At 37.3% G+C, this 27,833-nt stretch overlaps 1 protein-coding gene across 5 annotated transcripts in view; it reads left to right on the forward strand.

The window, feature by feature from the left end:
- The window catches only part of LOC145664533 (uncharacterized), a 100,574-nt gene that overhangs the window by 47,724 nt on the left and 25,017 nt on the right, over nucleotides 1-27,833 (forward strand). Inside the window, exon 3 of one of the 5 annotated variants that reach the window (XM_081731291.1) lies at nucleotides 8,800-17,930. The exons of 1 other annotated variant lie outside the window; for it this stretch is intronic. In XM_081731291.1, coding sequence (XP_081587417.1) covers nucleotides 8,800-8,902 — 103 coding nt within the window. In that variant the 3' untranslated portion in view covers nucleotides 8,903-17,930. 3 more of the 5 variants (XM_081731286.1, XM_081731289.1, XM_081731288.1) reach the window with 3 other exon arrangements.

Raw genomic sequence — 27,833 nt, forward strand, 5'->3', positions numbered from 1 at the left:
GCTTCTCCCTTGTCCTCTATCACTTCATTCTCTACGTAGCTACGCTGATGTTCTACGTCGTCTACGTTATCCTTGAAATACGGTCGCCAAATTTGTCGTGCCAATCTATCATTAAACGGGTACGTTGTCACTATTCATTCCTCGAGATTCTGTCACACTGCTACGCATCTGCAGCTACGTTACAGTAGGGCAAGCCATCGGATCGAAGACAGATAGGGAGAGGTTACAGAATTGATAGACTTTATGTACAACAAGAGAAATGTTGAAACAACTGACAGTAATCGATGTCATTCTTTTGCATTTGAATCCTTAAATAAAATCCAGATTTCAAAATCTTCACTTCATTTATTATGCTACTCATGCCTATTATATAAACATTCCCGTTTACGGATATAGTATACGTAAGACCGTCTGAGTTCCAGAAGAAGCTGGACGCTCATACTTTTAGGGATTATTCATTGAGTATCTACGAACTTAGAAAGGGGGTAACAAACCCACTTTCATTTACTTATCCACTGATACGAAAATAAAAAAGAACGTACCTATTTTCCCTTGTACTTTATATGCTATAGCGCATTACATTATATGCAACAAGGATTTTGGTCTGCATCATGATACAAATTTAAAAATATTTAACATTTTTCGAATCGAAATCAACAAAATTTATTCTAGAAAGTAAAAATAGAATGTTAAGCACATATAATAAAGACAACGCGGTGATTTAATTTGGTAACGTATAAATATTGTAGCAGCACTCGATTTTCGAGTAAATTAATTTGTATATTTTGATTTTATTTTAATGTTTATGTCATAAAAATCATTTATTAAGGTTACGGGAATTCAATGTTGTGTATGAGAGTATAATGCAAGCTGCACAATGTTGTTAATGTTTGTGTCAGCAGTTTATTGTAAATAAATGTGAATAAGAATGTCTTCGTTGAGAGTCTGGCAATGTAGGAAGGAAATGTTGACAATGTGTCTATCCTCACATTAGCCAGATTCTATACATTGTATAAAGTGAATCTGTAAGATTTCACGAATTTCACAAAATTACGGATATGCGGAGAATTGCTTAGAATCGGGAAATCAGAGCGTGTCGAGGATTGCAATTTTGAGTCTTGACACATGGAAGGAATTTGTCTCTCCATGTGAAAACGGTGTTGCACGTGCTGCAAGCAGACGACGGAGGTTGGACAAAGCTCAACAAAACCAGAGGACGAGAGAGGTTTTGGATCAAGTCCTGGAAGTCCATAGAGGAGTCTTCAGGGTGCAGTTGATCTAGTCTATGATCAAGTCTTAGTGAACAGTCTTTGGTTCGAGTTCTTGGAGAACCAGGCTTTAGTCGAGAGTCAGCCAGATGACAGAAGAAAATACCATATCATTCTAACAACGTAGAACATCACGCCAAGAGTAGCAATTGAGAGGAGCCATACCTCAATGCTCGTTCTCGTCTTTCAACAGTGAGGAGATTCAGCATAAAGGAGCCGAGTTCAACGCCAGAGCAACGTGGGAATTACACCAGTTTATCCAGGTATGTGTTGCACCGACTCAGGGCTCAAAGGCTCAATACTTGACCGTTTCTATACCCGTCTGGCAAATGATTCTTAATATCCGTCATTACTAGCGTTCTGCAATCTTACAGTAAACTCATAAGTCAAAGAAATACAGTGATATTAAATTAATGAAGTGGACGTATCTTTATTTGATTTATCCCCAATGAGAAACCTCTCGCAAAAGAATATCAAAGTGTATCCCACTCATTCTAGATGGTGAGTGGAAGGCATCCAGTTGCACTCAACTTTGCATCCCCAATTAGGCACTGAGTGGCTGGGTTGTCATGGTGTAGAGCTGGGATCAGATCTCAGTAAGTAGAATTAAGCCCTTTCTTCCCACCCATATTTTAGATGATATTATATTACGTAACGAAAACCCACCCTTCCCACCCTCTCTACGATGAAGTGTAATTTTAAGTATTGTGATCGTATTTTCTCGAATTAGGTTAAGGTATTAAGTTATAATATGTTAATTGATATAGTGTGAATTTAAGGTTATAAATTGAATCCACTATAAATTGATTCAGTTTATATGATGTACAGGGTGTTTATGGAAAATCGCCCTCTTACGAGGTCTATCTTGGATTGCGAGGCAACCAAGTTTTTAAGGGGGGCCATGTAGCAGCACTCGATTTTCGAGTAAATTAATTTGTATATTTTGATTTTATTTTAATGTTTATGTCATAAAAATCATTTATTAAGGTTACGGGAATTCAATGTTGTGTATGAGAGTATAATGCAAGCTGCACAATGTTGTTAATGTTTGTGTCAGCAGTTTATTGTAAATAAATGTGAATAAGAATGTCTTCGTTGAGAGTCTGGCAATGTAGGAAGGAAATGTTGACAATGTGTCTATCCTCACATTAGCCAGATTCTATACATTGTATAAAGTGAATCTGTAAGATTTCACGAATTTCACGAAATTACGGATATGCGGAGAATTGCTTAGAATCTGGGAAATCAGAGCGTGTCGAGGATTGCAATTTTGAGTCTTGACACATGGAAGGAATTTGTCTCTCCATGTGAAAACGGTGTTGCACGTGCTGCAAGCAGACGACGGAGGTTGGACAAAGCTCAACAAAACCAGAGGACGAGAGAGGTTTTGGATCAAGTCCTGGAAGTCCATAGAGGAGTCTTCAGGGTGCAGTTGATCTAGTCTATGATCAAGTCTTAGTGAACAGTCTTTGGTTCGAGTTCTTGGAGAACCAGGCTTTAGTCGAGAGTCAGCCAGATGACAGGAGAAGAAAATACCATATCATTCTAACAACGTAGAACATCACGCCAAGAGTAGCAATTGAGAGGAGCCATACCTCAATGCTCGTTCTCGTCTTTCAACAGTGAGGAGATCCAGCATAAAGGAGCCGAGTTCAACGCCAGAGCAACGTGGGAATTACACCAGTTTATCCAGGTATGTGTTGCACCGACTCAGGGCTCAAAGGCTCAATACTTGACCGTTTCTATACCCGTCTGGCAAATGATGCTTAATATCCGTCATTACTAGCGTTCTGCAATCTTACAGTAAACTCATAAGTCAAAGAAATACAGTGATATTAAATTAATGAAGTGGACGTATCTTTATTTGATTTATCCCCAATGAGAAACCTCTCGCAAAAGAATATCAAAGTGTATCCCACTCATTCTAGATGGTGAGTGGAAGGCATCCAGTTGCACTCAACTTTGCATCCCCAATTAGGCACTGAGTGGCTGGGTTGTCAATATATAATATGAAGTATCCTCGCGCACGGAAGACAGGGGGTTCTCATGTATACTATTACCCCGTTTACTCTTGCACACAATTTAATATTTTGGATATCCATAACTTAATCTAGTATTCGAACGGTCAGTTGAACATGATTTGCTAAAGGAATATACAGTTTCTAGCTCATCAAAGAGAATGAGTCCAAGGAACTTAGCTGAAGCTGATAATTTCACTAGATATGTCAACTAATGATACGAAATAAACTTAGTTCCAAGATATTTTAAGCAAATAATGATCTCAGTAGAATTAATTACTTTCCAATGTTATGTGCACTAAATAATCAAAATAGCCAACGGTAATTATACCGAAACAAAATATTTTAGAAAATCTTATAATTTCATGATAATTGAGTACACTTATTGTATAAATCATAGTTAAAAAGAACAAAATTGGCATTAAATTCATAGTCTATAGATTCCAATTCTTATTATGTGGTGCAGATACCGAAAATAACAGCACACTAAAAATATTACAAAAATTATTTAACGTTGGAAAATTATAACACCATTTGACTGATCAGGAAATAATCAAACCAAATAAAAATAAACAAAAACAAACTGTAACAAAATCAGGTCGTTACAATTTTACTTATTTTGCTTCAATGTTCATGGAATTTAGCAGCGGCGTAGCGTAAGGGAACGCCTGTATGCCCGGCATCCCCTGTTAATAAGAAAAAAGTACGTATTTCATTATATTTATAAATTGTTTGCTTATAATTATCACAATTATTTCCACTGCAACCTATGGATGCGCTCTCTCGCTTTACTTTGGCAAGCGGAACCTACGCATGCGCATCACTCAAATGCACATTTTCTGTCTTTCCTCTTGTTGTATGCTATGTTCCGCGGGCATCCAGGTCTACTGCAAGCATCGGGGTTTTCGTTTGCTTTCTGTCGAATGCGCATGCCCAACTACTCCCCGCCATCCCTTTGCAACCCAACATTTGCTTTAGATATAAGCTGGCGTATGCTCAAGTACTGCCAACTCTATATATTTTGAACTAAGCTATGGTTTTTGTATAGAACGTACGAGCGCTGTCAAGGAAATAGAACAAAACATAAATAGTTAGTTCAACGCCATTATGAAGCATGTCGCTTATGTAAGTGATAGTATAAAAATAGTTATGCTTTAATCGTAATTAAATGCATCGTAATTGTAATAGTAATTAAAGGCAAATTAATAATCTACATCATAAATACATATCATGTCCCAGAATGTAGCCAGATATTCTTTGAGAGGACTCACATACACAAGCATAACTATAATGCATTCTGTAGAATCACGGTCACCGATCCGGTAGGCCACCCTCTGTGCCCTTCACAAAGTTTACTTGTGCTCTTCCGTATCTGGATATCTGACAATGAAGTAGATACACAGAAATAGGCCCCCAGAGTTGCTTTAAGTGCTTTCTATTTGTATCTTCAAATGATATAAACACTCAGGCCCATTTTCACGAACGGGCACCTAAGGTCCGGACCCAAGATGACAAATTTCTAGGGGTGACATTAAAAAAAAAAGAGAGAGAGAGATTGAAGTATGGTATGCGGAGAAAGAATCTGCCCCCGAGAGAGAAATAAAGGGAATTATACTAAAAACAATATTCATACAAAATTGGAGCCGGTTTTTCTCGTCACAATGCTAGTGGCAGAAAAGCAGCTGAGATAATGCTTATTGGCGTCTAACGTAATCTACGCATTTGTTTCTGTATGCCCTACCAGGCGTGCAATTAGGGGAGCCTGGCCCCCTAAATGTTTTGGCCTCCTAATTATTAAGAGTAGTTATTGATAAAAGAGATCCAGAATTGTGACGATTGGACCCCCTAGCATATTTGTGCCTCTCTCCTAAACTTTAATGGTTGGTTGTCGGCCCTAATGAGCAGACTCAGCCTATTCTATTTGTGTTGTGTAATCGTATGGGATGGTTGCAAATTATGTCGTGCTAAATATAAATCTTCTGCAAGTTGTTTAATGAACATGGCTTTACAATCCTTTCTTGTAATAAATTATTGGCTCACCTCTCCCTGGCTATGCCCTTGCGTTCTGTACTAGATTTATGCTTTTGATTAGCAACATTGATCGTTGGTGGTCAAGAAAAATTGGCGGTATAATTTTTTTTTTTTTTGCGTTGTGATTTGAAATGAATATTTGTTTTATTTTTTTTACTGTAGTATGAAGAAAATTACATTTATAACTAAGAGACAAAGCTGTGGAAAGTGTTCGGCAGCTACAAGGTATAGTACCTTACTAACTTTTAGCAAATGATGACTACGATAACAGTACCAGACACAAATTTAATTTATTTTTTTGTTAACAACTACCATATCTCGGTTGACTTACGAGCAGCGCTGCTCTCTGAAAAGGATACGACCTACCTCAAAGCTTTCCATAAAAACGACAACTAGCAATCAGTCGCAAATATTTCAGTCTTCGTGGTATGATGATAGGTTTTCTTGGCTTTCTGGATGTTCTGTAGGGAATAAAATGTTATGTTTCGTCTGCATTATGTTTGGGGCAAAGGAGTCGGAGTGGGGTTCAAACGGTATTTCTGATTTTTGTAATTTCATGAAGAAAGCTCTAAGACATGAGTCATCGAAACAACATTTGCTGCCTAGTGAATCTTTTCACTTGTTAAGGAAAATACACATTCAACATACATTGCATTGTATTGTATTACATCAGACAAGTGACTAACTTTGGCATCCCCATTTCGGAATACCACGCTACGCTACTGGAATTTAGTATAGCATAATGAAACATTCAACAACTCATCTAGTAGTAAAACATATTTAATAAGATTACCGCACATTACGGTAGATTCCGAGCTCGCTCCCAGCTTTGCGAGCACTTGATAATATTTTATTGTTATATTAGATAAAATATTATGTGGAACTAAATTAAATAAGAAAATGAAATGAAATATTTGACTTCCCACTATTACGCCCTTTAGTCGGGAAGGTTATGCTGGTCCGCACGTAGAGATGAATTTGGGTTAGCAACCAGTTTGTTTCTTTTCTTTATCAAATTTCAATACACAGTTTATATAGTAATGTGGAGCAAGCGATAGCGAGTGAAGGCAGGTTAGTAACAAAGTTGATTGTTTTTTTTTTATCACGACTCAATTGGTATACGGACCAGTGTTCTAGAACCCTTCCACTTTAGGCTAAGGGAGACGATGATTAGAGTAAGAGTAAAGATATAAGAATTGGTGGAATGAGAAAGCGGGAAGAAACGTAAATGCTTTGAGAAAACTCACGGACATGATGTCCACCTCAAGCTTGTTTGGACGGAATAAATCCAGAGACCGCACGCACCAGAGGTAAGCGCTATACCAGTAAACCATCGCGCCCCATAAATTAAATAAGAAAGATAAGTGGTAGGCCCTGTATAATTGAATATTGTATGTAAGTAACTTATTGTCCATAAAGATTCTTTCTTTTCAAGCTTTTGTAATTAATGTTGCAAATCCGATGATTTGCGATGTGTGTCAAAGAAATGAATGCGTGTTTTTCGGGATAGTATCGTGTGTCCCTTGCTGCTATTGGTGGTATAAAAGTAGTGTTGAGTTGATTTTGAGTTTATTGTTCCTTTTGTTATGAGAATATAGACTAGACCACAATTTTTTATTGGGGTCCATTTCAGGATCACTGAGTAGTATCTTTTTAGTGGAGGAGTGTTATGTCATTATAGATTAGACCAAATCACAAATATTTTGACAAAGGTAGGCTATACATTGTTGTTACACTAATAATTTGTTTTTCCTTTTACTTCAAATGTTTGTTTCTAAAAGTGATCTGTATTCTTGTTGTATCCGTGAAGAACACTTTGAAGACTTTTTAAAAATAAATTGTTTAAGAAGACAGTGAAAAATTTTGGTCTAGTCTTTTCATGTAACACTCCTCCACTTAAAAACATACTACTGAGTGAACCTGAAATAGACACTAATAATTAATTTTGGTCTAGTCTATATTCACGTAACACTTTCAACAGCGAAGCTATATGAGACTTAGGCCTACTAACTAACGTGGAATCCGAACCACATGAGCTCACGTCAGGAATGACTCCAGGGTCTCCGACGCCAAAGGCGCGTATTGCCTGTTACAAAAAATGTATGTTTTTCCACGGGATGGGCCTAGTCTCTTTTTCCCCTTAATATGAGAATGAAATCGATACAGGTTCGTTTCTACCACCTCGCGATTTAATTAAAGGCTGTAAAGATTTTATAGGCTCAATCCCTAACCAAATGGATAAATGCATGATCTCTCATTTTACAGTTCACGCAAGACACTATAGAAATATCGCAAAACTTAATAGAAAGAAAAAGAAGAAAAAACAACGTCCTTTCACAGCATGAATCTTACGGTTATTGCCATATATTTATAGAGTAGATGACTTCTATATCTTATTCCGTAGTTCATTGAATCCGTGAAGAATTCCCATTCCGGAGACTAGCGTTCGTATCTTAGTCTTACTTATTTTTCATTTTTCACTGACCAGTTGGGCCTCCAGTAAAAAGAAACATACCCCTCTCTCGGTTACAGTTACAGATTAAGGTACGGTTCGGTTACAGATTAAGGTGTGGTTCGATATTTGCAAGTAATTATTTATATATTTATTGCGTAGCGAACAAGAAAAAGCAGATTTTACAAGCGTAAAACTGTTATAGATTTTACTCTTAATGAAAACTATGAATAAGTTTACACCTCAAAAATAAATTGAATTCTCTTCAATTGTTGTCCATAATTAGCTATGATCAAGGAGATGGATTTGGGTTGTTTTGTGTATGGTCAGCACAATGGTTTCCATCATCTTTATTTCTGGAATTGAATATAACTATTTTTTTCGTTTACATATAAAATACTCATCTTTAGTTCGTATCAAAACAAAGATCATAGTTCGAAGTGTCACTATCAGTATGTTTCTTATATAAAGAAATAAAAAAATAATACATTTACACTTGAAAATGTCGAAGGTAATATGGCAAATATTATGAACAATTCTATAATAGAATTAAGCAGTTTTTTTAAATAATAAAACAAACTCCAATGAAATGCAGGGTATATCAAGTTAGCAAAATATTTGCCGTTGTATGCTGAAATACAAGTTTCTTGAATATACATTTTAAATTTGATTCTCGATAGAATCTGAAATGTATTTAGAACTTCAAACCTTGAAGAACGCAACACTAATTTGAAGTCCCATGTTTATATTATTACCGTTACAAACTGACTAAACTATCGAAAAATCCATGGAGTAACTCACTCAATCAGCTCCTGTTTTCCGATTTTTTATATAAATTAACGCATCTAACAATGGACTTTTGGTGAAGGGATGTTTTCCTTTGCATATATTTCAGGGAGAACATGTAACGTCAACATTTCATTAGCAAATGTAACAACTGATAATATTGAATGCCAAAAATGGCCTATTTTGCCTGCTAGAACCTATTTTTAGTGGAAGTTCTATATCATTTTTTCTTTTCCTTTTTCAGGTGTTTGAATACTTCGGAAGGTTTTACAGAATGCTTATTATACATATACAAGGGTTGGACAAAAATTCTAGAACGTTTGCAAAAGTGTAAAGATCATACCTAATATGTTCTGGGGCCTCCTTTTGTGTTCAAAACAGCTTGGATCCGACGTGGAATGGACGTATACAGCTCCTGAATCGTGATGTGTACCAAGGTTTTGTACCAATGTTCCTCCAAAACATGCTCCAGTTCCGTAAGGGATACTGATGGAGCGTATTGAGACCGAAAACGCCTTTCTAACTCAGACCACAATGGCTCAATGATATTCAGATCTGGTGAATGTGGGACTCAGGGGAGGTGTGATAGCTCCATGTCATGCTCCTCAAACCATGATTTCATCGTTTTTGCAGTGTGACACGTGCTAAATTATTTTGGTAGATGCCATCAACATCAGGGAAAAATATTTGGGCCATGGGTAGAACCTGGTCCCCGAAAATGATGTCATACGCCTTAGCATTCATCATTCCATGCAATGGTATGATGGGGCCTGCAGAAAACCACGATATCACTGCCCATTCTATAACAAAATCTTCCTTATTCTTCACTGTCTCGAGCAGACAGTATGTATCATAGGCTTGCGATGGTGTTCTCCATACGTAAACACGACCGGTTGTTGTAAACAAGGTGAAGGTCGATTCATCGGACTACATTACGTGTTTCCGCTGCTCATGAGTCCACGCCTTGTGGCCCTTGCATCACTGGATACGCCTCTTCGCATTTACTGCTGTGACCAGGGGTTTGGTGATAGCGGCCCTGCCATGAATTTTAATTTTATGAAGTTCCCGTGGCACTGTTTTCGATGAAACCTGGTTTTGTAGGCCGGAAATGAAATCAGACGTAATTGTCATTGCAGTGGTCTTCTTTTTAGCTCCTAAAATCCGTTTAGAGGCGTCTGGGCCCTATCTGACAGGATTGTCTTTCGACCACTGTTGTGCTTTGCTGACGTCGTTTGCCCATGAATTGTGTATGCCCTTGTGACATTGGACACAGTGCCTTTCGATACCTCACAATGTTCGCCACTGTTGCCACTGAAGCTCCAACCAAACGGGCACCAACGATCGTACCTCTTTGGAATTCTGTCGGATTGCCCATTTTACCGCACCACTTTCACAACACGACACTGACAGGTGAATTGGTTACTGCTGACGAAAGAGGAAGGTCTACATTACACACTAGAAACAAAAAACGATCGCAACTGCAACACGTGTTGTACAGTGGAGGGCCAAACTTACGTGTCCTGTATGGAGTGTTTTTGGATTTTTTGTCTACCCCTGTATATTTGTCCTGTTTGGAAATCGGAAAAAAGTTTATTATGAAGTAAATGGTCTGCAGAGGTCTTTCTAGAATGCCTGTTATTGGTTGTAGGAGCTGACTTGATTTTAGCGTCTTATTCAGGAACGAGGCTATATGAGACAGACTTACAGCTGAACGTGGGATCCGAAATGCATTAGCTCCCGCCGAGAATCGAACTCGGTTTTTAGAAAAAGTATCTGACCACACAGTCAGTTCTTATCCTTTCGGGTTGGAAAATACCCTATTATTATGCTGGTATTGGGAAGCAGTGATGAAACTTGTTAAGAATTTTGTGATCTGGAAGCAGTCACATTCGTATCCCGATATGGCCGGAACAGACCTGGAGGCGGCGAAACGTCGTCATACACACGGAAAATTAGTATGATACTGTTAGTAGAGCTTATGTGCTTTCTGCTGCTGTAGTGGCTAGCGCGAGTTTTTGGTTTTTGTAGTCTAGGGTTCGATTCGCGTTAAGGGTCGATTAAGGTTAAATTTTGAGGAAAGTATATGAGAAAAATGTTAAAGAATATACATTCAAAAGTCTGATGCCAGTGTTTTGTAAGCTATTGACAAAATAATAGAAAGAAAAGAAAATCTCTTGAGAACTGAAACTGAACAATGTTTTCGCATTCATGCTTAATTTGCTACTAGCGTGACACATTAAATTGAATATAATATAAATATTAGACAAAAATTTCGCTACTTCACTGTTGATAACATGGAAAATGCTAGGTATTGCTAAACATTAAACGTAACACCTGATTTTTATATCAGTAAATTACTTAAATAGATAAATAACAAGACAGTAACAATACTATTAATCTACACCCTGTTTCAAAAAATATACGTATTTTGAATGCATATATTTATTAAATTTTAAGACATACCAATATGAAATTTTACACACATATTTACGAACCTCTCAAGTTTAAATTACAGTTCAAAGTTCAAATTACAGATGTTCAATATGTCCTCCATCAGTGACACGAACAATATCACATCGATACTCAAATTCCTCCCATACTCGGGCAAGCATGTCCTGTGTTACTGATGTTATGGCAGTACGGATCCGGTTCTTGAACTGTTCCAGGTTCTGTTGGAGTGGTGGTACATAAACGTCGTCTTTAACGAAACCCCACAGGAAGAAGTCACAGGATGGGAAATCCGGTGACCGTGGAGTTCAGCTGAGACATGCTAAGTCGCCAGCTCCTTGACGACCAATCCAACGGTTCGGTACATTTTCATTCAGATATTAATGCACTTGGCGACTCCAGTGAGGAGATGCCCAGTCTTGTTGAAAAATGAAGTTGTCTTCGTGCAGCTTCGGAAACAACCAGTTTTGTAACATAGCAAGGTATTGCTGACTATTAACCGTGTTTCCATTAAAGAAGAATGGGCCGTAAAAAGATGATCGGGATATCGCACAAAACACATTGACTGGGCGAATCTCGTACATGTTCAATGACTGCATGTGGGTTCTGTAGGCCCCAAATTCGAACACTGTTTACGTGACCACTAACGCGGAAAGTCGATTCATAACTGAACATGATGCGTTGTGCAAAAGTGTTATTGTCAATAGCATCCATAATCTAGTTACAAAATGCCACACGTTTGCGTTTGTCATCAGGACGCAGAGCTTGTAACAGCTGTAACTTGTACGGTTTCATAACCAACCGACGTCTCAAAACATGTCAAATTGTTGTTGTCGGCACTTGTAATTCCCGACTGGCACGACGAGTTGATTTTGAAGAACTACGTTGGAAAGCAGTTTGAATTCGTGCAACATTTTCTTCAGGAACACGAGGGCGGCCAGGACTCTTTCCTTCACATACACATCCTGTATCTACAAACTGTCGATATCATCTGCGAATGTTCCACCCATTCGGAGGATCAACTTGGTACCTCAACCTGAAACGTCTTTGCACTGTAATCACGGATTTGCACCTCGCAATCTCGAGAACACAAAATGATTTCTGCTGCGGAGTAGCCATTTTAAACATATGACAGTTACCAAGCAATACAGAAGACAACTGACATCTAGCGTCTATTAATATAAACTAGACTCTGTATTTGTTTCTCCAATAGCCGAGCCGAGGCGCAGCGATCGATAGTTTGGAAAACAATTCTTCGTAAATACGTTTATTCTTTTTGAAACAGGGTGTATATCTACGTAGTATATAAATGAAAAACACGTTGCTTATCATAACGAAAGATAGCGGAACCGTTTGAAATGAATTTTATTAACATAGTTAACACCTACCTCGGACTGGGCTGCTGTCACGCCATTTTTATTGAAATGCGTATCCTAACAGAGGAGAGGGGGTTAAAATGTATGCCAAAAATAGAATCTCTCACGTTTGTGAGATGAGATTTGATACATATTTTAAATGAGTGTGCTTGTGTCCGACCGTGTTTAGTAATTTCGGTACTAAGTGGAGAAGAGGGGCAATTTGTATCATTTTTGCTCAATATTTAAGAATGACGACACCGAGCTTGTGTCTTGTCTTCACAGCAAAGCGGATGAAGCACTTGAAATTATCTTTTAAATATACGGTATTTAGCATTTGGTTCAGTCGGATCTTTATCATTCATTAACACATATATCGTGAAAGGAACAGATGAACATAGACTCCTTATTTTAAATTATGTGAGCCCATCTTCCACTGTCCTTAAAAATCCACTTTTGAGGGGAAAATGTTGCAAGTTCCAAATAAGGCGGTCAATATGTAAAAGTGACGTCGTGATTGTCTGTCCGATTGTCACGGGAAATCAAATCAACTCTTTGAAATAAATATTTGAATACATTTAATACTTGGAAGAAAATGGTTATCTGACGTCCACTGGAAACGACAAAACTTCGATACAATTTAGAGGATAGTCAACTATGCCTAAATCTAACATTGTAGGTGGAAGTCAACACGACAAAAGAAGTAATAGCGGATTAAAATTTAGCATTAAAGTCATTGAAAAACAATGTGATGCGCGCAAACAAGAGACACAGAAAAAACGTAACGTTGCAGACAACACTGGATGGTACTTATCGAAAGACCCATAAACGCTATTCATTAGATCATTCTTCAGGTTTGGGTTGCAAGAAATAAAACTATTTCTTCATGCTAATATGCCTGTCAAAACGAATGTTATATTTCTGCAAAATTTGCTTTTCTCACATGACTGGATAATTAAAAAAACTTCTATTGTGGTGAAGAAAACAAAACCATATGACAAGCTGGATTCGATCTGAAGACCCCATGATCTTTACTACATGTTATTCATTACATCAGAGGACTTTGTTTGCAATGACACTGATACATTGAGTGATTTGTTCGAGAAAGGCAAAGCTCTTTACATTGAATCCTTTTGCTTTTTTCGTTTTTGTTTACTCTTTAGGTTTTTCGTAGAATACATGAAAAGGAAGTACGTTTTTCGCTTAGGAATACTGTTTTAACTGATCAAAAAACAGCAATCCACTTTTGAAACGATATGGAGCAATGTGTAGCATTTTGTTTTCATGTCATCGATAACAGCAAGAACATAGGAATTATATAAAAGCGAGTGTGTTATGAACTACTATCTTTCGCAAGAAAGATTTGCACGTGTTACTCCGTGGCTCAGGGGATAAGTGAGAGCTTACAATACAGAAGTGCGCGCGATCGATTCTTGTCCACTGCTATTATGTTTTTCCACTGTCATTTTTTAACGATGAAAGTGACGTAGATACATTTTCATTGGCATTCAAAATAATAATAATTTTAATAATAATAATAATAATATCTTAGTATCAGACTTAAGGGATCATTATATGATGCAAATATTCATGAAAATAGTCACTACTTGTTATGTACTCATTTGGCGCTCCTCTAGGGCTACTAGGAATTGAAATCAGGATCTCTGACTCCGCAGTCCAGTATGCTAACCGTATGACCACAGAGCACGGGTCTGGCAAACCACATTTTCATAATGATTTGGTACCCCTTCATTTCCCGTATCGATTAAAGTGCCATCCGTGAAGGAATTGTTTTCAATTCTGGATGAAATCAGTCACTTTTTCTGGAGAATCCAAATGTGCAATAAGAAATGAGGGTCCCACTTTAAAATTTTAAAGTTACCCACTACCGCCGAAGGGGTGGGGATGTGGGGTTGTGTTTGGTATCATTGAACTATACATATAAAGCAGAAACATGTATTCTCATTTTGGGCGCGTGGTTTCAATTTGATATTACCTTAGAAATCTATTTGAACTTTGGTAGTGCTAGCATTTTCTATAACGTCATCTACAAATAAAAACAGATGGTGAATAAAAGTGACAGAGGTTTGAAAACTGACAGTTTATCTGATTTTTTTATAACCAGTTCAAATGTACAAAATATAACGTTATTTTCTAAAAAAAAATCTTTATATTGAAAGAAAACCGGGCTAGGAACCCTCCTAACTTAATACTCTCAAAACTATCACGACAATACTGTCAAAGATAATTCAGTGTTCTAGTCAGATGTACTGTACAAAATTTGTATTACTAAGGAAAAGCGTAAGGTACATATGAACACAGCGCGTGGCTCCTTCTAGGTGCGCCGTTGAGTAAGAGAGGCAAGGCTTGCGGGGCAACCTAAGGAAATATCTGCTTCCTCCTAACTCACATTGCCTCAGGTTGCCTTCCTTAGCCGCTTCTACGCTCCAAGAAGGACCCCCAAGCAATCTACTTTCTTCTGCCGATGCACAGCTTTATCGTTACAGAATTAGCGACACTGTGAAGATAGTTCTATTACTGTCCTTATTTCTGTTTCTATTCTATAGATATATTCTGATTTAGTGCAGATAATGGACAGTATTCTTTTGTCTAAAATATTATTTAGAAAGGAACATTATTAAAACTTATTTATTTTTGCGTATTTTGACTGGCAACACTATATATCGTAGTTCGGTGCTGATGTCGATCTTAGCAACAAGTTGCTAAGTCTGGTGGTTTACGAGAGACAGATAGCGACAAAATATTTAGAAAAGCGACTAACAACTTTTAAAATGACTTGGCGACAAAACTGGCGAATTCTTCCATTGCTTTGCTTTTTAAAAGTGCCGATACTACGGAGCGATTGTCAAAAAGATCAATAAATGAAACGAACGCGAATCATTATGTGAATGTCATTTTTCATAATTCGGGTATAATCTGTATTGGTCACGACGTCATCACTTGAACGTACCGTGTGAGGCAAACTAGGGCTTCCCTTGTGGTGCAAGTGATTATCACACGTTCGTTTCTCAAATAGAAGAACGAACTGTGAACTTTCTTTTAGAAGAGGACCAAAGAAAAAGGGACAAGAATCTTAATCGACCCAATATACAATTTTCTAAAATAAGAATTCTTGTAATACTAAGCTCCATTACGAAATGAAGTTTTTGTAATCCGTTTCGTACTGGGAAGCAGTGATTCTCTGAAGTGAAGTTAAATATTCATGTATCGGTCTGTTCTAATGCAATTTTATCCAAAGAACCCTATTCATCTTTTCATTCGTAAGATTAAACACCGTGTTGTGGAACGAAGAGAACGTTTCATGAGGCCTCATCTCGCCCGGAAGCCTAGTTTATCCATCACTGCATTAGAACATTTCGAATTTCCACTTTGGCTGAAAGTAGATATTTTCGATCTACCAGGAAAAATGATCGATTCTGCACAAGAAGCTGGTGTTTCCGTCAGTGATCTTGAGAAAGCTGAAATGTTGCGTGTTTCTGAGAAATACAGAAAGACCTTTGTGGAAAATGTTAGACTGAGTTTTAACGACGATTCTCAGGTTTTGGGCACGTTTCAGAAAAGTTTGAAAGAGAAGAAAAGCCAGACTTCAAGAAACTCTTCTCTACTGAAAGTATCGACAGAACTTCCTTTTGAGTACGTTATACCTAGGTAGAATGGAAAAGAGATTGCCAGAGGAGATTTCTAGAGGTGATTTTTGTCTGGTTTAAGCTATAATGACTCAACTGTGGCGAGGAAAATACGTTTTATGCCCATCGGAACAGCTTCTGTGGAGAGATCTTTCTCCACAATGAGCCATCTGTTACTGAAACACTGTTCTCCTCTTAAAAATTCCATGCTGGTGTGGCAATGTATTTGTTGCTACAAGCAGGAGGACTAGGCAAATAACAATTTATACTTTAATTTATTAATTAGAATTGTAGGTTGTGTTGTTAGAAATGGAAGTGTAAATATATATCTCCCGATAAGTTCTATTATCGAAGAATAAACTGGAAAAGATGAACACAGAATTGATACAAATTATACCTTATATCTAAATTATAGTTTTAGAGGTTTATTGCCATGTTTAACTGACTCTATTGAACAATAAAAACACAGCCCTGAATTTCTATTCCCTAAAGATTTGCATCAACGCAACACAAAATATGTGCTTTCCTTTGCGACGAACTTGCAGAATTTTCATATTCTCAGGAATAAAGTTAGCAAAGCCCCGCGAAAGAAAATCGTAACTACGTCAATGCGTAGTAGTAATAATTAATTTTTCATGCTTTGCCTTACGTTACTTTTTCAAATTACTCCGTTACGGAATTTTCCCGCTGGCAACTGTGCTTAACCCTTGTAAATTTCTAGTGAGATTGTGATGAACCGTTCAGCAAATTTCTATAATCTTACTCACTACTTTTGATATTTTTATATTATTTCATTATATGCATATTACTTTCCAATGATTTCGTCCCCTAAGAATATAATGAAGAAGATAAGTGCTGTATAACTAGCGAATGAATACAAGAAGAAGATTAAGGATAGCAAATAAAAACTATGCTAGCACAATGGAAAACTAATGTGACTTAGTTTGCTTTGCGTGACTTCGAGTACACATCATATTCCTGTAGTGCTGTGTAAAGAAAGGTGGTCAAATGTTACTTTCTTCACATACTCAGTACACTTGCAAATCTTTTCTTTGTACATTTAGTCGTGCAGTTTTACTATATGCATCCATGGTATAAGTAGTAGAAGGAGTAGGAGTAACACTAGAATTAGGAACGGGTTAGAAGCCCTGCAAGGGTTCGCTGGGTTCTGCTCTCGACAATAAAATGGGCAAATTAAAGACTTCCCCAAATTTTCTCTACATTTTAGATTATGTGGGTCCTTATAGTAAAACTGCGCCCATTTAGTAATTAATATATCCACTTCTTTCTTTACACTTTAACTTTTTCATTATACATTTCTTACTTTTGTCCACGTATTTTTAGCCCTGTCTTTGTGGTACTTAACACTCTTTTACTGTCTGAACTTCTCTCCTGATTTTAACCTTTTCCGAATTTTTCATATTTTATTTTGTTGATTGTTTTCCTTACTTTTAAACAATTTAGTTTTCATTGCATATTTCCTGTTTGTGAGATGTAAATAAGGTAATAATGTACTTGTAGCATACGCGATTTATATTGGAGACAATTTCTTTACCGTTGGTGGTTTCGAGGCGAGGTTAACGCAAAGTATATAAAATAACAGGTAGGCTCATTTCGCGATTAGAGTTCTGATTGGCTCCCTGTCCGTGACGTCTTGTGGTGGAGGTATCGGTGAAGATTTTTTTTTCGCTTCCCTGCTTGTTACACTTCGCGGTTTACTCGTAAAACTGGATTCAAAAAATAATTATGAACTTCCTTGTCTTTCCAACTATAAAATAATAAGTTGTTTCTACTCACAGAAGAGAGAATATAATTTAATAAATAAATAAATACCACCAATAATGATTAATTATCTATACAAATAAAAATGCATATAATGTTCCCTCTCTAACTTATCCTAGACCTTTGGACCGATTTTTATAATTTTTAGTACATGATTTAAAATGTCCTGTTTAAAGCTTTTATAACTACTTTGATTAAAGGGCGGATCCTAAGGAGGTAGAAAATTCTCAACATTTGTGCCTAAAATACATTATCTCACGAACCTATCAAGTTAGAAAAATAAAAAAATGAAATCTTTGAGTTTTACGTCCCACGATTATGCCGGTTAGGCTAAAGGAAACGGTGATTATGAGGAATGAATGAAATGGTGGAATGATGAAAGTGGGGGAAACGGGAGAACCCCGAGAAAACCCACGAGCACGGTATTTGTCCACCACAAAGTCCACACGGAGCGAGTAGGGATCAAAAGTCGGTATATAAGCTCCTCATTAAACTTAAGGGAAATCATGTCCATTAATTTTTCAAAATTTCCGTTTTAAGGGAAAAACTAATTTTCTATTCATATAAATAAAAATCTTTGTAACAATGTTTGACTGCTAACTCCTTGACCAACTGAAAGTACCAAGTATTTTTGGTACTTTAATGCACCCAGGCCTAACTCAAGATCGTATCATTTTTCTATTCCGATGTGAGAGGAGCTAGGAAGGAGACGATAAATAATCGAAAACAGCCGAAATTGGTGTCCGGTCCATAATTTTCGGGGTCACTGAAATGAATAATGGCCCTACCGATACCGTTTAAATCCAAATTCATCCTCTTTGAGCGCGGGGAAGCTGTAGAATTATGGATTTTTGTCATTACACTTGTATTGAAACGTGAATTCTAAGGGCGGAGAGGAATTCAAACACTTTCCACAAGGCAATCCTCTCCATGAGAGCATTTCAAGTAGTAAAATACATAAACCAACATAATTCAAAATATCCAGAGATTCCGGGTGTGCAATTAGGTTAGGATACGTTAGAATTCTAATCTACCCTAACCTTACATAACCCAACCTAACATAATTTGATTAGGTTGAAAAGCGCTGGTTACGCTAGTTCGATTCCATGGCTGGGTAGCCAAACTTGAGGCGTGACAAGATTTCCCTTAAAATCCTGGCTATGGGAACCGAACCTGAAAAGCGCTACCTTGCGTCTTATATTACCTTGAATTTTGTATCCGTAGCTGACATTAAGGAAACGAAGGAAAAGAAAAGAAAAAAAAACATTGGGTCGCCGTTATTCCTTCTTACACTATAATTTATAGACCAGTAAACACAACGCTACTTACTCCAGATTCTTGTACACTACTTGCGTTGTCGATGCTAAGGAAAAGACGAGGAAAAGAAAAAAAAATCATTTAAGATAACACCATATATCTTGCATCTCTGTTTATTTCACTTTCCTTGTAATAAACGTATAACAAAAGACTCTCATTGACATTTATGATCGTGGATAGCTAGATTCAGGAAAAAAAATCTTTGTATTCCGTTTAAGTTTCTCAAACCTTTTAACGCCAACACAACTCAAAGGTAAATAACAATATAAATTAAGCCACACTGTACTAACAGTAAGAGAGTTGTTTACATTTCTAGACAATAGCACAAAGTCCTTGGTAGGCTACTTCACCAAAGGAAATTTACCAATTACATTACCACTCGTAACCATCTCCTTGCAGAGAGAGAGAGACCTACGGCTGCGTCGATTAACCTTCCCCCTTTTAGTACATAACTTCTCCACTTCACCCGCATCCAACTGCTAAGAGGGCATTTCCCTCGACATTTACTATTAGCAGCGGCGGTAATAACATTAAACTCTGTAATACATTATGGGGAACACAAAACCAGCCAATGAAATTAGACTCGACTTCTGACACTCCCGCATCGAAGTACGAGTGGTATCGTACACCCACCGTCTTAATGTGCCTCACTGATCTAGTGAGCAACATCACAATCAAATGTAACAGGACAACTCGAGAATGCAAACTTGGGGTGCGGCGACTTAATGCTTAGATTGTAAATTATATAGATATACTTATGTATATAGTTATTGATGAACAATACGGAATGCCCGCTGCTGGACAGACGTAAACTAGCCATCGCTAATCAATCCTTAATTTATCAAATAGAATACCTGAGAGAATAAACAATACGGAATACCTGTTGCTAACATACATGTGCTAGATGGCAGCGAGTAATATATTATACATCTACACAACTCTAAGAGATGATTTTATTCAGAGCAAGAGAGAAAACGGCTTTGATATCAGACTACCCCGCTGGCGTATGATTCAACTTACTGGATAGAGACTCACTCTCGTTTACTCGGACATATTCCGGACAAAACTCATTTCGGACAATATTATGGACATTATAAACTGACTCGGATAATATATATATATGTATACACCAAGAAAACTGAGAATTATTAAACGTATATTATTGTTTGTTCATAAGTAATCTGTAGTAAGATAATGAACACACGAAGACATTAATATGACGTTAGACGTTATATTTAAGACAATTTGGACAACTATAAACGGTGGACAATTTCTTCCGCAACTTCCCGGATGATACCAGTTTCTTCACAAGACGGAATAAAAAAGAAATAGACATATTTACCTAGTAGACAGCTACCAAAGCTCACCCGACCGCGGCTTCACTTTACGAATAGGGACACTGAGGAAACACTGTGAAACAGCACTCCAGGGTGGCGACTGGTCCTGACGACTCCTCCAACATCTCACCATGTGTACAGCCATAACCTCGGCGTGGATTGATCACACGACGACCCCTCCTTGGTTAACAGCAAAGCATACGTTCCACTGCTATCTCCACCAGGTAGACAAACAATCACTGCAAAGCTGCTGCAATGTTCATCCTCACAACAGCGACCACAGTTAGACACATTAAATTCCGGAGAGGCAGGCTGAGCTGACAACAAGTAATATAGGACGAAGTCCCTTGCCAAGAAAACGTAGTAAGGGTGGACGGAAATTTACAACGTCAAGAGAAGGAAGCCATACATCAATCGAGTTCGGTCTCAGAGACAGCACAAAAGGGATTTCTGAACTTCAGCTTTCAGTTAGGAAATATCACAGTTAGGAAATATTAACAGTTAGGAAATATCTAACCAATCCCAGCCATATTCCAAAACGCACAGGTCGACTATTTGAATAAGTTCTCTTGTGATTCTTGTTTATACCCGCTTGCCTAGCATAACGTTCGACTAAACAGCTTCTTTAAATATTTATATTAAAGAACGGCCACTCACTGCATAATTCACTGTAAATTAATATCCGAAAATATGGACAATCATGCTTTTCACCTCACCACGGCCATGTTCGCAGTTCGTAGTACAAAGAAAAGGTGAACAAGAGGGGGTTCTCCGCAGCCCTCTCACTTCCGGATTGGTCATTCCATACTACGCATCAGAGCGTAGAATGGAAATAACAGATTTTATAATAAAACAAATATAACTAAAGGAGAATAAAAATTATATAAACGGGCATTTATATATGCAGATTCATAATAATCCTTCCGTTTTACATGAAACACAAAAATTTAAATTATTTCAAAACGATCCGAGCTACTCTCAAAAGCCGCTCAACGCAAACCATAGACGTACAAAGGAAAGTAGCATACTACATCTACATGCACTAGTCCAATTGTCGACCATCTTGAATCCTTCATGAGAGTCGAGAATTGAGAAAATAAAAAGAAATAATATTAGCTGAGAGCTGATTGAACATTTCCGCAAATATTCTCTTTGAGAAAATGTAACGCTCAAAGAGGAACGTTACAAGGTTAGAAATCTAACCTAACCTATTGATTTCGTGTGTACTAATCAAACTGTCAGATATCGTCACTGCAAAATATTTCCTTTACATTACCAATATTCGTTTCTTACTCTATACAACACACTATACATTATGTGTTACAGGTTACAAGTTGCACAGATATCTATGAAGTGGTATATATACATAAAAGACCCAAATTCACAGGGGAAAATTTGCAGTTATTTGTCCTACACTTTACGCTTCGATTCCTTGGAATTTACTTTTCGTGGTTTAGCCGATTCTGTCGGTCAGTCCTTCAATTATAAGAATAATGGTAAGAGTGCACATTGAGCAGGAAAAGTGATTTTGTCTCACGATGTGGCATTGGAGAAGGAATAAAATCAACGTAATTTGTACGTAACAAGTACGGTTCGTTTAGACAAGATTAGGTTAAGTTCGGTTCGTAATAGGTTCCTACCAAGGTCGCCAATTTCTCTGTAAATTTGAGGGGCCCATTCAGATGCCGACGGTATATATATGAGGATTTTAAGACAAATTGCATTCAAATTATTCTAAATATTGTATATTCACAAATACAATGAGGGGTCAACATGAGCTTTGGGGTGGCCCGGGTCCCCTGCCCCCCCCCCCCAGGATCGGCACCGTTGGTTCCTATGTATGTTCTGCTCCAAGCGCACTTTGAGCACTTTGCCAGAATAACGATTCAGACACTTAACAAAACTTAAGAATATCACTTAAACTAAAGAGTGCATGAGAGTATACATTTATATTCTCGTTGGTACCCTCTTCCACTTCGGTTTACATATATAATTAGCGTCATACCAAAGGCTTGACTACTGCAGGAAACATATTAGTCGCTTTAGTAAGGCTCTAATCACGTTTCAGAACGACTCTGCATAAAGTCCCTTAAGTTTCAGGCCCTCAGAAACAAATTTCAATAAAGATAAAATAAATTATTGTTGTTACACACTTGTTTTTCAACTTGACTAGCGTCTAGTTTATTTTTTCCCCATGCCAGTTTGGTATCAATAATGAAGGAACAGCCTTAAAATTTAAATACTTCTGTTTCGGGAACCTAGTAGATTATTTTTCAAACCCTTTGATAATCTTGTGGTGAAAAGTGGGCAGAACATATTCGTTCGTTATCCATATTAAAAGTGTTCTTTTTCTTATAGCGGGAAATCCATCTTCTTCGAAGTTCATCATTTTTAGGGAATCGATGGAACATTAATTCATTATTATTTCTTCCTCTGTTATCAGAATAAGCTACGGCGCAATTAAGATTGTTTTTGTCCATATTGAAACAGTAGCTTATCTCCACGTGACGTCACCGGGCCGAATGTATCCTGGGAAAAATGAGAACAGAAAAGCAGAAGGGAGTTCGACAGTAGCTGTTACGGCGAGTGCCCCGTATGTGGAGGAGCTCTGTAAGGAAGAGAGTTGAGTGGAATCTCCTATACACCTACGCTACACTTATACTTTCACTTACATTTACACTTACGCTTCCTTTTACATATACATCTCCTTCTTTTTTCTTGGGCCGCGGTGGCTGAGTGGTAGAGCATTCACATTTGGTGCTTGGGGTCCTAGGTTCGATCCCAGACCCCGCCAAGTGAACTTTGTGGTGAACAAACACCGTGTGCGTGGGTTTTCTCGGGGTTCTCTCGTTTCCTCCCACTTTCTTCATTACTCATCATCACCGTCTCCTTTAGTCTAACCGGCATAACCGTGGGACGTAAAACTCAAAGATTTCCCTTCTTTTTTCTTCCCTTTGCTCTTTTTTCATTTTATACTTCGCACTTTCTTTTTGCCCTGTTCAACTTGGCTTTCAGCCTTCTTTCACTGTCTGAATTTCTTTCCCGATTTTGACCTTTTCCTGACTTTGACCTTTTTTTCCGATGGTGTCCTTTCTTCCCAGTTGTGTTTTGTATTTCATTCAATTTAGTTCCTGAACCATAAATCATTCGTGGCAAGTACACATTTGACAATTTTGCATTCGTAGCTCACATGTTTATTGAGCTGGTGCACTGGTAATGGTCTAAGACAAGCAGTGATGCCAATTGAAGGGAAATTTCCCTTGGTGCAGGGAAATTTTGAGTAAATTTTGGAGAAAAGGGAAAAAGGGAAATTGCTTGTAATCTCTCAATATTGCAGGGAAATTTGAACCTCTCTTCAAACATTTATAGATTGAATGGGCCTTATGCAGAATCGTTCTGAAGAGTGATTAGTATCATACTAAAGAGTTCGACTAATATATGTTTCCTGCAGTAGTCAGACCTTTAGTATGACACTAAACATACTTCAAAACGACTCTGCATAAGGCGGAATATGTTTACGTATCCGATTAATCTCATTAAAATTCAGTATAAATTCAACATCCTATATGTTCCAAACATAATCCGTTGCACATATTTCACATAAATTCTCACAAGTTATCTTGCTTTACATTCGTTAATATTTATCAACATTACACATCGATCAACATATTCAGTTACATTCGAAACATTACAACAATGCTTATTTAAAATCTTTAATCAAAATTAATCTTCCCATTGTTGAATTAAATGCAATGCAATAAGATGAAATATTTCTCAATTAAATTATCACTCCAAGTATTATAACAGTTTGGTTTTCCTAATCAGAAGATGTTTTTCCCAACCAGAAAATTGATTGTGAAGAGGATTAATCGATGTAAGAGAAGAAAATCTGCGTGTCGTGAATGTAAATATGTATATGTGGGCGAATACTGGGTCATTAGTGTATGTGTGTTTGTGTAAGTTTACAAATTTTCTGGTGACTGTACGCACTGAATTATAAATTCTTAAAAATTCCGCATCTCTAAACTTTGTATTGTGCTTACGAACATTCCTCGTGTACAGCCAAAGACAGTAGCAGCTAGGTTTCTTTGTAACTGTTCGTATTCTTTTCATTAAATATGGGAGTGCTGTGCTTATGTAAATACATACCGAATATATACTTAATATTTTCTTTGTACCTTAGGTTACATTAATATTAAAATCTATCATGATATCTAGGATAAAAATTAAATTTACATAATATTTATTTTATATTTTTTTAATGATTTATTCAGGTTGTCCGTCCTGACCTAGGTATTTATAGGGTTTTTCCTCAGTCACACCAGGCAAATGCACAGATTGCACGTTTAACATAGGTCCTGGCCTACACCTTTCCATATCCTTTCCCTTTCTCTATCGCGACGCCTTAGATACCTAAACAATAAATCAAGTTCAAATTCTGCGTAAGCTCAAAGGAAAGCTGTCAGGTATCTGCTTGTGTGTGGTTATGATTGGGGCGAGGGGGTGGAAGCGAAAACGATTAAAAATACATTTACTAAATACAGTATTTGAACGGTTTGGATGAAGGGAAATTTTGTCCGGGAAAGGGACTTTCTGAAGCTTGTGAAGGGAAAACGGCTCTGAAGGAATTGGCATCACTGAAGACAAGACAAAATAACAGGAGTCCCCTGAGGCTACCGGACGCCTAAGAGAAGAAGAATATAATATAATGGTACACCTTAATTATGTACCACTATATGCATAGGACAGTAACAAAAATGACACAGAGAGTTTCTCCTTTGTGCGAAAAAGAGAATACAGCTAACACCTAACTTTTGCTTGTCGCTTAACGCCTATCGCTGTTGGCAAATTAGTGTATTTACACTTGCACTTCTCAAGCATATCTTTGGTTGCCAACACTTTGTCGTTTGTTATTGTAGCCGTTTTATCATTTCCCTTGGTATGAAAACAATAATGAGTAACCTATTAGATTCCGAAGACAGGGCTAATACGTTATATTTATGGTCAATACTTTCGGAGCACAAAATCTAGTCTCCACTTTGGAGGAAAGTATTGTATGTAAGTTGAAGCAGCAATATTAGAGGTATGTGTTCTCTCATTTAATAGTGCAATGATTTATAACAGTTAAGCACTACAGAGTACGTCCGGAAATATAAAACTTAACCTTAGCATTAATATCTTGGACCTACTCCGAAACAAACCATTTGTAAATGTTTGTAATATCATACTGGATGATCTGGCGGTGGCGATCCCGCACAAGGCCCCCAGGTTCGAAAGATATGTGTATTATAATTTATTTTCTGTTCTTTTAATGTACCGTATTTAGAATTCTTCTTCTTTCATGTCTGTTATTCACTCATTTGGCATTAGTGTTGTTTCGCTGGACCACACGAAAATCGAAAAAGATGTTAGAGTATTAGTTAATTTCTCCTTCAGATCACTAGTTTGTGATCCTCGCTTAATTCGAAAGTTATTATTAGAAATTCAGTGTAGACATACGGTATAAAAATTAAACTACATAAAACACAAAGTAACTTATGCTAGGTGGCCACTAAAAGGCACGAATATTATCTAACCGAGTCAGAGCAGGAGCGCAGCAGGGACCCGAGCGTCCGTAAGAAGCAGGCGCGTCAGCGGCGGTAGGTATGTGCGTTAACGGGACTTGGAAACACACTTTATATGGCATAAAATGCATGGATTATGTGTTTGTAGGACATACTAAATGTCATGCAAAAAAGTACACAAATGTATTACATTAGGTCAGATGTTCCTTTTCTTCTCTGGTAGTTTCAATTTTTTTTACACTTACGACAAACTGTTTGCCTTTCAGTAGTAGTAGATTAGTAGAGCACATCCTTCACACAATTTCAACAATTGACGCGTTTTGTTTTGTATAAGTCTATAAATCTGAAATACGATATGTCAGAATCTTGTAATTTACGCGCGTCTCCTTTAGCCTAACCGGTATAACGTGGAATTTTCAACTTCAAGATTTCATTCATTTTATTGTAATTTACGCTCCCCTTCCGCACAGCCTGTTCCATGAGCAAATTATAAAAAGTGTACCTCGTCGCCAAATAATCCCATCTTCCTCCACATGCAGTGCTGCTTACAACATCTAAAGCAGCCATTTTTTTAACTTGAACTATTACCCATCACCTGATTTCCACTTGCTCTTCGTCAGAAAGCAAAATAAGTTCCCCAATTACTCGGTAACTTTCCTGAAATTGGTTCGACGATACAGCACTTAACCCACTTTTTTAGCTTTTAATCACAATTATTTGAAATGTTCGTAAATTTCTTTGCTCTTCACTACGTACGTATTCATGTGTATTTTATTACTGCGTAAAATTAGTACCTTCCATTAATTAGGTTCTGCAAATTATGCACTATTCAGAAATAAGGAAAACAATGAATTCTTAGCACTATACAGGAAACCCTACTACAGTATTATATGAATAAACTTTTAGACAAAGTTTGAGGCGAAGCCTCCTGCAAACTATACGTCTCTTGGAGATGTATATATAAATCACAAAACGCATAAGAAATAGTTCTTTCCACACTAAGGTGATAAACAAGGGATTATTTATGAAATAGCCTCTCCAAGAAGGAAATTGAGTCGTATACCTTAGAAACATTTTCTTTACTGAGGATTTGTATGAATAAGTGCAGATTGACCTTAGGAGGGTGAAGTATAAGTATACCGTGTGCTTATATGGGATAATACCTGCAATCCCTAAAACGAATTAACAAACACAGAAAAAGACTTAAGTTAGATGGCTCTTAAAAAGCACGAGTGCTATTAACCGAGTCAGAGCAGGAGCACAGCAGTGGAGTCCGAGTTCGAGGAGTGCGTCTGTAGAAAGCAGGCGTGTCAGTGATGGTGAGTATCCACCGAACGCTTTATATGGGGTAGCACACTTATTTTGGGTGTGGCATAGCCTTGGACTCTACTATGATTACTTTGTATGTTGCCTAATGTACGCTTCACTTTATCATGTTTTTCTTAGGGAGCACTAGATGGTAAAGGACACACATTTTTATAATTTCTAATGTATGTAACACGTAAAATCCCAATATTTTTTTATAATATATAATATATACATTTCTTTTATCTATTATTACGCATCTCACATCTAAGATTCTCACATATGTTGATTACTTACAAAATTATCTATTAAAATATTGCATATTCCTTTTGCTAGATTTAGAAATGTGTGGATCCATAATGTAAATCAAAACTGAAATGAAATATGCACAAAAAACGCAGACTGAAAATGTCCCAGCTTGTAAATCAAAATTTTATAGAGAAACTTAACACTATTCCTTAATTTGGTGAACGTGACGAATCTAAGACAGAATGTCCCCGGACAAATTCACCCTGACGAAACA

This window comes from Thermobia domestica, chromosome 11, assembly GCF_964235325.1.
Source record: "Thermobia domestica chromosome 11, izTheDome1.hap1.1, whole genome shotgun sequence".
Lineage (NCBI taxonomy): Eukaryota > Metazoa > Arthropoda > Insecta > Zygentoma > Lepismatidae > Thermobia > Thermobia domestica.